The following is a 13,013-nucleotide window of genomic DNA, read 5'->3' as shown; positions in this document are numbered from 1 at the left end:
TGGTTGCTATGACGCCGTGCGCTCCCTGCTGCCGGCACAGATCATACCAGTGTATTACTGTATTGCGGCGGCAGCAGGGAGCGCACGGCGTCATAGCAACCAGTGACGCCGTGCGCTCCTGCTCTCAGGAGGGATCCAGGCCGCGGTTCCACGGCCCGCACACGGCTGTGAAACACGGCCGTGTGCAGGGGCCTTAAATGAGGGACCTATGTAACCCTTTCATGTTTGTGTGTGTGTGTGTGTATATAAGATGTATACAGTATAGGTATATTATAATAGAATATAAAATTTAAATTTTTACTAAATAGCAATGCATAAGGAATATAGAAAAGCATTGAAATTGTTTAATCAATGCTACTATATGACATTGTTGTCCTTGAACAAATTTAACTTGTCACTTGAAGGTCACTGTGTGTATATATTTATAGTCTTTATCTATTTGTATCTGTATTTAGAAATGTGAAATGAAAGAATAAAAAAATAGATGAGCAGCACACTACTCCAGTAGGTGCAATTCCTTGAAAAGGACCACGGACTTGATCCAATTAGGTATATGTAGAAAAAGAATCCAAGGCAGCACACAAGTATCCGTGAAAAGCAAAAGGGTATTTTATTCACCCATGTGTGAACAGCAACGTTTCAGCTCTCTCAAGGCCATAATGCTCAGTGCAAAATCAGGTGCTTATAAAGCATACAAAATTAATACAATGTGATTACATAATTACCTTCCAATTAATACATAAACAATAAAAAATGGTGAATCTCTATTATACATGATCATAATATAAAAAGTATAGCCATACAATACAAATTATCAAAAAAAGTGCCAAGTGTAATAAATAAGATCAACAATACATACAGTTAGTGCATAAACATCATCAATTAATAATCTCTTGCAGGTGCCCATGATTGTGTTCCCCGCGCATGCGCAGTGTCGTGTTCCGGACGCCGAGTTAGTCCTGCGGTCTTCAGAGACTTATGAGATATCCACAAGTAAATGAATTTTTTAATTAACACAATCATGGGCACCTGCAAGAGATTATTAGTTGATGATGTTTATGCACTATAACTGTATGTATTGTTGATCTTATTTATTACACTTGGCACTTTTTTTGATAATTTGTATTGTATGGCTATACTTTTTATGTTATGATCATGTATAATCGAGATTCACCATTTTTTATTGTTGTACTAATTGGAATGTAATTATGTAATCACATGGTATTAATTTTGTATGCTTTATAAGCACCTGATTTTGCATTGAGCATTATGGCTTGACAAAGGCTCTATAGAGAGAGCTGAAACGTTGCTGTTCGCATATGTATTTAGAAATGGCTATGTAGATACATGTATAGACATAGATGCATCTTTCTATATTTCCTTTCTCTTTTAGTGTTTATGTGAAACTACAAAAGCCTAATGCAGCAATCCGTGACTGTGATAAAGCTATTGCCATCAACCCGGACTCGGCTCAGCCGTACAAGTGGAGAGGAAAAGCACACAGGTAATTTATTTATTTCCATCTATATGTTTAGTGTCATATAACCATGTAAGTGATGGTAAAGGAGCCTTGTCTTCCAGAATTAGGATAGCTAGACAATGTACATCTGTTTCCTCAGAAATTTTTTGTGAATCAAAGGAGACATCCTCTTGTAAAAAGCAAGAAAATCATAGGGTGTGTGTTTAGTGTATTGAATATACAACAATTGACAAATTATGCAATTTAAAGGGTTAGGCTCCTTTCACATCACCGTTTCTCCTTTCCGTTCTCCTGCTCCGTTGACGGATTCTGCAGATAACGGAGCCTAAAGAACTCAGACTATAATGGGGTCCGTTCGGTGTTTGCTCAGAATATGATTCTGAGCGGACACCGAACGGACCCCATTATAGTCTATGGGGTCTTTTAGGCTCCATTACACTCAGTTAGGTCTCAGTTATCTGCAGAATCCGTCCTTTCCGGATTCTGTAGGAGGAACAGTGATGTGAAAGGAGCCCAAGTTTCTAAATGTCACAGAGCTACAGTACAGATTTTGTATTTCTTTTTTACAGAGCACAGTCAACATCATTGTGAAACCCCCTAGCGATTGGCTGTAATCTGGAAGATTCTATGTAATTTATAGATTCGCAAGGACCTCCAGAGCGTGAGGCAACCTTTGTAACTAATGAGGATCCTGAACTTAGACTCCTTATCTTTATAAACTTAGTGACTTTTAGCATGATTAACTATAAATCCAGGCATTATGCATAGTAGGGTTGATGCAGTATGCCTTGTTTAATAGGGTTGATCTTGCTGACAGGTGCTCTTTAACATTATACACTACCGAAACATGGGGAAAAAAAAGAACACCTGGAAAACTTTGTGATTGATCTGAGATTGACAAAGTATGAACTGCTAGTAGTCATTGATCACACAACTAAGGTGATGCACTCTTTATTTTTGGTTCTGCAACACGGTATATGTTAAGACAGGGCCACAACTGGATGGCATCTCCCCTTTCCGACATACAGGCTGCCACTCTGGCGTCATAAGATGCTGGATATCCTCATTTGTTATGTCATTCCAAGCTCATTCAACTTTGAGCCATAGTTCAGTCATCCTGGTTGTTGGCTGCTGTTCATGCTGGATCCATCGCCCCATCCAGTTCCAGACATTCTCCATGAGGTAGAGGCAACCAGGAGAGCTGCTGGATACCCTGAAGAGCTGAATATACAGGAGGCGGGAGCTGGCTGCAGAATCACATAGCCTCTATGACAAGTAGCTGCGATCTGCGGTAGTTAACCTCTCAGGTGCCGCGGATCGCAGCTAATGCTCATAGAGGTCGGGAGCCGGCTATGTGATTCTGCTGCCAGCTCCCGCCTCCTGTATATGAATTAACCGCCTCCGGACTGCCTAACGCAATATCGCGGCCCGGAGGCGGCTGTCTCGGGCTGAGTGACGCATCTATGCGTCATCTCGCGAGACTTCCTTCTCGCACACAGGCGCGCGCATTCACAGGATTGGAAGGTGAGCGAGTGAATCTACAACCTGCCAGCGGCGATCGTTTTTTTTTTTTTTTTTTTTTTTTAACCCCTAACAGGTATATTAGACGCTGTTTTGATAACAGCGTCTAATATACCTGCTACCTGGTCCTCATGTGGTCCTTTTTGCTTGGGTCGACCACCAGAGGACACAGGCAGCTCAGTAATAAGTAGCACCAATCACCACATTACACTACATACACCCCCCCCCTCTGTCACTTATTAACCCCCTGATCACCCCCCTGTCATTGATCACCCCCCTGTAAGGCTCCATTCAGAGGTCTGTATGTGTTTTGCGGATCCGATCCATGGATCCGCAAAACACATATGGACCTCTGAATGGAGCCTTGCAGGGGGTGATCAATGACAGGGGGGTCATCGGGGAGTCTATATGGGGTGATCACCCCCCTGTAAGGCTCCATTCAGATGTCCGTATGTGTTTTGCGGATCCGCAAAACACATACAGACGTCTGAATGGAGCCTTACAGGGGGGTTATCAATGACAGGGTGGTGATCACTCCATATAGGCTCCCTGATCACCCCCCTGTAAGGCTCCATTTAGACTTTTTTTCTATGAACTCGCCATGCCCTTCATTGAATACATTGGGGTGTCTTCTTTCCAAAATGGGGTCACATGTGGGGTATTTATACTGCCCTGGCATTTTAGGGGCCCTAAAGTGTGAGAAGTAGTTTGAAATCAAAATGTGTTAAAAAAAAAATGCCCTGTGAAATCCTAAAGGTGCTCTTTGGAATGTGGGCCCCTTTGCCCACCCTAGGCTGCAAAAAATTGTCACACGTGGTATCGCCGTACTCAGGAGAAGTTGGGCAATGTGTTTTGGTGTGTCATTTTACATATACCCATGCTGGGTGAGGTAAATATCTGTCAAATGCCAACTTTGTATAAAAAAAAGGGAAAAGTTGTCTTTTGCCGAGATATTTCTCTCACCCAGCATGGGTATATGTAAAATGACACCCCAAAACACATTGCCCAACTTCTCCTGAGTACGGCGATACCACATGTGTGCCACTTTTTTGCAGCCTAGGGTGGGCAAAGGGGCCCACATTCCAAAGAGCACCTTTAGGATTTCACAGGGCAATTTTTTACGCATTTTAATTTCAAACTACTTCTCACACATTAGGGCCCCTAAAATGCCAGGGCAGTATAACTACCCCACAAGTGACCCCATTTTGGAAAGAAGACACCCCAAGGTATTTCGTGCTGGGCATGGTGAGTTCATGGAAGTTTTTTATTTTTTTGTCACAAGTTAGTGGAATATGAGACCTCATTTTCCGCTAACTTGTGACAAAAAATAAAAACTTCCATGAACTCGCTATGCCCATCGGCGAATACCTTCTACTTTCCGAAATGGGGTCATTTGTGTTTTTTTTTTTTTTTTTTTTACTGTCTGGGCATTGTAGAACCTCAGGAAACTTCACATTTTTGTACCATAGTTTGTAAACGCTATAACTTTTACCCAAACCATTTTTTTTTTTACCCAAACATTTTTTTTATATCAAAGACATGTAGAACAATTTAGAGAAAAATGTATATATAGATGTCGTTTTTATTTTGAAAAATTTTACAACCGAAAGTGAAAAATTTCATCTTGTTGCAAAAATTTCGGTAAATTTTGATTAATAACAAAAAAGTAAAAATGTCAGCAGCAATGAAATACCACCAAATGAAAGCTCTATTAGTGAGAATAAAAGGAGGTAAAATTCATTTGGGTGGTAAGTTGCATGACCGAGCAATAAACAGTGAAAGTAGTGTAGTGCAGAATTGGTCATGAAGGGTGTTTAAGCTAGGGGAGCTGAGGTGGTTAATGAGAGGTAGCTTCATTGGTGGCGCAGTGCATTCCCCACCCTACCCGGTATTAATCATTGGTGGCGCCCCGTCGTCGTCGTCGTCGTCCCCCGTCCCCCCCAAGCCTCCCTAGTATTAATCATGTGTGGTGTAGTACGGAACACAATTGCAGACACACTCAGTGTGTGAGTGTGAGCCTTCTGTTCTGGACTTGCAGGAGAGCATGGCATTATAATAATTTATAATGCCATGTGCCTTTGCCCGACCATACTTGTACAGAATCATTGTGACATAAGCTATCTGTATGATCCTGTACCAGTAAGGTCAAGCAGAGGCACATGGCATTATAAATTATGATGAAGCCATGTGCTCCTGCAAGACGAGCAGTGTCCAGAACGGAGGATGATGTTCGCACCTCTTGTGAAACAGCATTAAGACACCAATCTAGGCACTTTGAATTTTAAACTCGCCAGGAGTACCCTTATTGTAAATAAATCACAGGAGAGATCTCTGTACTGACCCCAGATATATTTGACCTCTTCCGGACACAGGTACTCCTTATGTCCTGGTACCGCCGGTGATCGGAACCCCGTGCCTGCTCAAATCATTAGGCAGGCACCTGGGACAAATGCGCCGGAACCCCTGATTGTTAGGAGGGAGCTTCTGATTGTTAGGAGGGCGGGCCGGCGGGAGTTTCAAATGATAGCAGCGCTCCTCTCCTCCTTTTGTGTCCGGAGCCCGAGGAGAGAGGAGCGCTGCTGCTGCACGTGTGATCTAAACCAGCATCTGTGCCCCAGCACACATCCTTGCCCCCAGGACCTGTGCCACCCCCTTCTTTTATCAGCAGGTAATTAGGGAAAGGTTGGGCTAGGCAGGGATATAAAAGGGAAAGTTAGTGGTAAAAAAAAGTTTGATTGCATCACCCTAAGTAGGGTATCTGGGGTCCACAGCACAGCTGTGTGAACCTAGACCCCCCAGGGGTGCTGCCCCCCCCCCTTCCCCCCACAACTTTTATGGGGCGCAGGCATTAAAAAAAAAAAAAAATTGTGCATATGCTGACTGTTAGCGTCCGGCCACTGTTAGCGCACCGCACACCCCACCGCTGATCAACTTCGGACGGTTGATCAGTGGTTTTGATTTATTTATTTTTAACTTTATTTTCACATTTTTCCCCCTTTTTTTTGTTTGTTTTTTTTTTTTCTTCTGTTAGTTTTAGGGATAAAGCATGCGAACCCCCCCCCCCCCCCCCCCCCCCCCCCACACACACACACACACACACACACACACACACACACACACACCAAATAAAGATTTACACACACGCACATGCACACGCAGAAACACACTCTCCTATGGCCCGCTGGACGTTCTCGGCCGAGGAGGCATACGCCCAGCTTGCCTCCGACTCAGAGAGCCCCAGTGAAGACGAGGATGACCCCACTTTCCTGTTGTCATCCGCGTCCTCCTCATCTAGTGATGATGATGAGCCCCCAAGGCGGCGGAGATGGCGCCAGGCGGAGCAAGGGGACCGCCATGCTAGGAGCCCTGTGAACCACCCTAGTACGAGCAGCTCTGGGGCTCGTACTAGTTTTCTGGCCCACCAGTTAAATCCACCGGAGCACCCTGCCGGTGAACTTGTAGGTCAATCAGGAATCCAGATTTCCACAGTGGGCTACACTGAATATCACTTTTTTTTTTGTCATTTTTTCAGTGACCAACTGGTAAATCTAATGGTGGAGCAGACGAACCTGTATGCCCAACAGTTCGTTGCTCAACACCCGGGCTACTTTTTGGCTAGGCCCTGTGGCTTGACGCCGGTCAGTGCAGCCGAGATCAGGACATTTTGGGGCCTTGTGCTGCATATAGGCCTGGTCAAGAAACCTAGTGTTCAGGCATTACTGGAGTGGGTATGTCCTCTACCAGGCCCCACTTTACAGTACGGCCATGACACGCTCCCGGTTTGAGGCCATCCAGAAATGTCTGCATTATTCAGATAATGCAGAATGTCCCCCTCCAAGGTGGTCCTGCCTATGACAGTCTGTATAAGATACGGCCTGTCATCAATCATTTTGGGGCCAAATTTGTACAGGCCTATGTACCTGGAAGGGAGGTCACGGTTGATCAGTCTCTCATTGCGTTCAAGGGGAGACTTATTTTCCGCCAGTATGTTCCCTCAAAGCGGGCGAGTTATGGCGTGAAGCTGTACAAACTTTGTGAGAGTACCTCAGGATACACTTACAAGTTTCGTGTGTACGAGGGTCGAGATTCCCGTATTCAACCCCCAGAATGTTCCCCCCCACTCTGGGTGTTAGCGGGAAACTTGTGTGGGACCTTATGTACCCACTGCTGGATAAGGGTTACCTCCTTTACGTGGATAACTCTTTATACTAGTATCCCCTTGTTCCAGTCCCTCGCCGCCAGATCCACGTCCGCTTGTGGGACCGTGCAGAAAAATCAACGCGGCCTCCCTGCCCACCCCCTCCAGGTACGTATCCCCAGGGGTGAGGCTCGTGCCCTTACCACTGGAAACCTGTTGCTGGTCAGATATAAGGACAAGAGCGATGTCCTTGTACTGTCCACAATTCATGGTAACAGCATCACCCCTGTCCCTGTGCGAGGTACCGCGGCAACAGTCCTCAAGCCCAATTGTATCGTCGACTACAATCTGTATATGGGAGGAGTTGATCTCTCTGGTCAAGTCCTCAAGCCATATAACGCCATGCGCAAAACCCGGGCATGGTACAAAAAAGTTGCGGTCTACTTGGTGCAGGTTGCCATGTACAACTCTTTTGTGCTGTCCCGGAGCGCTAGCAACACAGGGACATTCCTTCAGTTCTATGAGACAGTCCTCAAGGCCCTGATCTTTTCAGACCGGGAAAGAGCAGGCCGGAGTACCTCGGGAACTGGTGAGTGTGTCGCAGGAGGGGGATACGGAAGGACACCACTACTCAGTGCGACACGTGCCCCGATCATCCGGGCGTTTGCATTGACTGTTGCTTCAGGGAGTATTACACTTCCGTGGAGTACTAAATCTATATCCCAATTTAGCCACTTACTATCTGATAAAAAAAAAAAAAAAAAAAATGGTTCTCAGACTTGAGAATTTTAAAAAACTAAAATAATTTTAAAAAAGTATACAAATTAGGTATCGCTGCGTCGGTAATAATCTCCTCTATTAAAATTCCCCATGACCTAACCCCCCAGATTAACACGGGCCCAAAAAAACTGTGCAAAAAAATAACTTTTTTTATTACCTGACATAACAAAATTTTTAATAGCAAGCGATCAAAAAGTCATATAGCCCTCAAAATAGTGCCAATAAAACAGTCTTCTCATCCTGCAAAAAAATGAGCCCCTACATAAGATAATCGGCTAAAAAACAAACAAAAAAAGACTCTTGGACTTTAGAGATACATAAACTTTTTTTGTATCAAAAAGGATAATGTAGTCTAAAACCTAAATTGTAAAAAAAGTAGACTTATTAGGTATCGCCGCGTCCCTAAGAATCTCCTCTATAAAAAAAATACCCCATGACCTAACCCCCCCAAATTAACACGTTAAAAAAAAAAAAAAAAACTGTGCCAAAACAGCTATTTTTGGCACTTTTACATAGAAACATAGAATGTGTCGGCAGATAAGAACCATTTGGCCCATCTAGTCTGCCCAATATATCTGAATCCTATGAATAGCCGCTGGCCCTATCTTATATGAAGGATGGCCTTATGCCTATCCCATGCATGCTTAAACTCCTTCACTGTATTTGCCGCTACCACTTCTGCAGGAAGGCTATTCCATGCATCCACTACTCTCTCAGTAAAGTAATACTTCCTGATATTACTTTTAAACCTTTGCCCCTCTAATTTAAAACTGTGTCCTCTTGTGGTAGTTTTTCTTCTTTTAAATATGCTCTCCTCCTTTACCGAGTTGATTTCCATTTCAATCTGTTTTTTTTTCCGGTAACAAAGCAAGGGTTAAAAACCAAACAAAACGTATTTATTACCCTGATACTGCAGTTTACAGAAACGCCACATTTGTGGTCATAAACTGCTGTATCACTAAAAAGCAGGGCGCAAAAGGAAAGGACGGATATGGTTTCTGGATGGCCTTTTTTTATTGACATCATGTCATTCCCTTTTGAAGCCCCCCCTGATGCCTCCCTACAGTAAAAACTCCCTAAAAGTGACCCCATCTAAGAAACAACCCCTCAAGGTATTCTAAACAACCTTTATTAACCCTTTAGGTGTTCCTCAACAGTTAATGGCAAATGGAGATTAAATTTCTGAATTTCAATTTTTGGTAACCTTACCTCACAAAAATGTAATATAGAGCAACCAAAAATCATATGTACCCTAAAAATAATCCCAACAAAGCCGCCACATTATCCCGTAGTTTCCAAAATGTTGTCACTTTTAGGGAGTTTCTAATCCAGGGGTGCGTAGGGGGGGTTGAAACAGGACAATGTGTAAATAAACCGGTCCATAAAAAAGCCCTCCAAAAACCAAACTGTGCTCCTTTCCCTCTACGCCCCGCTGTTTGGCCACAAAGTAGTGTACGGCCACATATGGGGTGTTTCTGCAAACGGCAGAGTCGGGGCAATAAAGACACAGTCTTGTTTGGCTGTTAAGCCTTGCTTTGTTAGTGGGAAAAAATGGGTTACAATAGAAGATGTGGGAAAAAAATGAAATTTTCAAATTTCATCCCCATTTGCCAATACCTCTTCTGCAACACCTAAAGGGTTAACAAAGTTTGTAAAATCAGTTTTGAATACCTTGAGGGGTGCAGTTTCTAGAATGGGGTCATTTTTGGGTGGTTTCTATTATATAAGCCTCACAAAGTGACTTCAGACCTGAACTGGTCCCTAAAAATTTGGTTTTTGAACATTTCAAGATTTGCTTCCAAACTTCTAAGCCTTGTAACATCCCCAAAATATAATTCCCAAAATGATCCAAACATGAAGTAGACATATGGGGAATGTAAAGTAATAACTTTTTTTGTAGGTATTACTCTGTATTATAGAAGTAGAGAAATTGAAACTTGGAAATTAGCAATTTTATTCAAATTTTGGTAAATTTTGGGTATTTTTTTACAAATAAAAATGAAAAATTTTTTAACTTCATTTTTACCAGTCTCATGAAGTACAATATGTGACGAAAAAACTCTCTCAGAATGGCCTGGATAAGTCAAAGCGTTTTTTTAAAGTGACACTGGTCAGATTTGCAAAAAATGGCCTAGTCCTTAACGTAAATCAAGGCTGTGTCCTTAAGGAGTTATATATAGTTATTAGCTCTCCCCTCGGTCGTCTTTTTTTTTTTAAAAGTGAATAACTAAGATTTTGATAGTCTTTCTGGGTACTGTAGTCCACCAGTTATTACTTTAGTTGCCTTTCTCTGAAGCCTCTCTAGCACTGCTATGTCTTTCAGTACTGCTCCTAACCGTGCCCAGCTAGTTTATAGCTCCTCCTACCCAGCTAGTTAAATAGACTCTCCACTATTTCTGCCCCTGTTGCTGCTTTGACATGTCCATGACTATATCACAGGAAGTATGAGCTGCATGGACATGTGACCACAGCCAAGAAAAGAATATAGGAACAAAAAAGGTAAAAGGGATACTTAACAAAATTACAGCTACATGATTATTTTAAAGCTCTATCAGGGTGAATAGGACAAGGGATTAAAGATCGTTATTTATAACTTTTACCCAAACCATTTTTTTTTTTTTTATTAAAGACATGTAGAACAATAAATTTAGCGAAAATTTTATATATGGATGTCGTTTTTTTGGGCAAAATTTTACAACTGAAATTGAAAACTGTCTTTGCAAAAAAAAATCATTAAATTTCGATTAACAAAAAATGTCAGCAGCAATGAAATACCACCAAATGAAAGCTCTATTAGTGAGAAGAAAAGGAGGTAAAATTCATTTGGGTGGTAAGTTGTATGACCGAGCAATAAACGGTGAAAGTAGTGTAGTGCAGAAGTGTAAAAAGTGGCCTGGTCATTAAGGGGGTTTCAGCTAGGGGGGTTCAAGTGGTTAAATATGTCAGGCTTGACTTCATTTTCTCCTCTCTCCTTTGTAGATGCCTTTTCAGGAGATATTTGACCCTCTCGCATTTGGGGCCTGGAGGAATTACAATTGCATTCCTTTTTTTTTCATTGTATGTGCCACTTTCCCTAGATCTTTTTTTGGGGGTAGACAATAGAATTCCAAGATAGGCTACTTTCACACTAGCGTTTCACGGATCCATTTGAAGGGCATTTCAAATGGATCCGTCAATAAACTGACTAAACGGAGCCAAACTGAAGCCATTCAGACGGATCCGTTTATATGGATCTGTCTGTAACATTGGTTTCCGTTTTGTCATCCGTTTAGCGGATCCGTTTTGGAATGAAAAGCATTTCTAGGTTCCATCTTCATGTATTCAGATCTATAGGGTTGTAATGCTCCTATATTTCTCCAGGGCTATCTTGTTGAAGTTCCAAAGCTGGTCCGACTTTGATAATGGACCACACCTTTCGGACTCTTGTACACAACTACATGCTCTTAAAGATGTATAGTGTTCGTTAGCGGGCCATATGTCCCTGATCGTCATTGATCGTGCTTACGGGAGTACAGAGCATCATGATGCTGACCATGTTGGGCTATTGTCCCACACTCATATGATCTACCGTATTTTTCGCCGTATAAGACGCACTTTTTCCCCCCCAAAAGTGGGGGGGAAATAGCAGTGCGTCTTATACGGCGAATGTAGCCGATTTTGCTTAGTTTTCAATGATACACCCGCCGCGATGCCGTGCGGCGGGTATATCAGCTGTGAGGGAGGAGGGGCTGGGGGCGGCATCTGCATTTATAATGACAGCGGGGCCCGTGCAGTGACTGTATTCTACTACACGGGCCCCGCTTACTGTACAATCATATCCCTAATACCGTAGTTAATTGTTGTGTGCACTGCATGTAAAAGCATAATGAGCGATGATGAGCGCTATTACTTACAATTAGAAGCGCTTGCCGTTCGGAGCAGGGAGGAGGGAGGAGGCAGGAGGCAGGCCGGGAGGACGGGCGCTGGCAGTGTGAGTCATACGTCACGCGCCTGCGCCGCCTGCTTCATGAATGAAGCAGGCGGCGTGGGCGCATGACGGATGACTCACACTGCCAGCGCCCGTCCTCCCGGCCTGCCTCCTGCCTCCTCCCTCCTCCCTGCTCCGAACGGCAAGCGCTTCTAATTGTAAGTAATAGCGCTCATCATCGCTCATTATGCTTTTACATGCAGTGCACACAACAATTAACTACGGTATTAGGGATATGATTGTACAGTAAGCGGGGCCCGTGTAGTAGAATACAGTCACTGCACGGGCCCCGCTGTCATTATAAATGCAGATGCGACCCCCACCCCCATTATAAAAGCAAATGCGACCCCCACACTTATGGAGGGGATCTGTGGATGACACATAGCATAAGATGCTATATATGTGTCATCCACAGATCCCCACCATAACTGTCATACAAAGATCCTCATAACAGCGCCATCCAGAGAGGATCCCCTATAAGTGTCACCCACAGATCCCCCATAACAGTGCGTCATCCACAGATCCCCATAACAGTGCATCACCCACAGACCACAATTAGTTCAAAATATTTTTTTTCTTATTTTCCTCCCCAAAAACCTAGGTGCGTCTTATACGCCGGTGCGTCTTATACGGCGAAAAATACGGTATTAGTGCAAGACTATATCCCCACGGGCAGCTCAACTTGCACAGGATGATTGTACACTATAATGCTGTGTACTCTCGTGCGCATGTCAATGCCTCTACGGGACATATGGCCCGCTCACGGACCTTATGTCTCTTGGGGCATACAGTCGTGTGCAAGAGGCCTTAAAGGGGTTTTCTCATCTCATACAATGGGGGCATACCACTTTAAGATATGCTTACATTGTCTTATAGGTGCAGGTCCCACGGCTGGTACCCTCACATATATTGAGAACGAAGCCAAGAAAGTAGATTAGGTCGCACTGCGCTGCCATCCTCCATTCCTTTCTATGGGAGAGGTGGGGATTAGCGCTTGGTGGTGGACATACCATGGGAAATTTCTTATCCTACAGCAACAGTGCTCCCCGCTCCGTTCTCGATATAGGTGCGGGTCCTACCCAATGTTACCCACACCCATCAGACAATGGGGGCATGTTCAAGTGAAA

General features: G+C 43.6%; 1 protein-coding gene across 1 annotated transcript in view; it reads left to right on the top strand.

The window, feature by feature from the left end:
- The window catches only part of ST13 (ST13 Hsp70 interacting protein), a 165,096-nt gene that overhangs the window by 85,332 nt on the left and 66,751 nt on the right, over positions 1-13,013 (top strand). Inside the window, exon 7 of the mRNA XM_044302140.1 lies at positions 1,394-1,504. Coding sequence (XP_044158075.1) covers positions 1,394-1,504 — 111 coding nt within the window. The remainder of the gene's footprint in view (positions 1-1,393; positions 1,505-13,013) is intronic.

The sequence above is a fragment of the Bufo gargarizans genome, chromosome 7, assembly GCF_014858855.1.
Source record: "Bufo gargarizans isolate SCDJY-AF-19 chromosome 7, ASM1485885v1, whole genome shotgun sequence".
NCBI lineage: Eukaryota > Metazoa > Chordata > Amphibia > Anura > Bufonidae > Bufo > Bufo gargarizans.
Note: the sequence above shows the minus strand (reverse complement) of the source record. Positions and strands in the feature narration are given on the sequence as shown.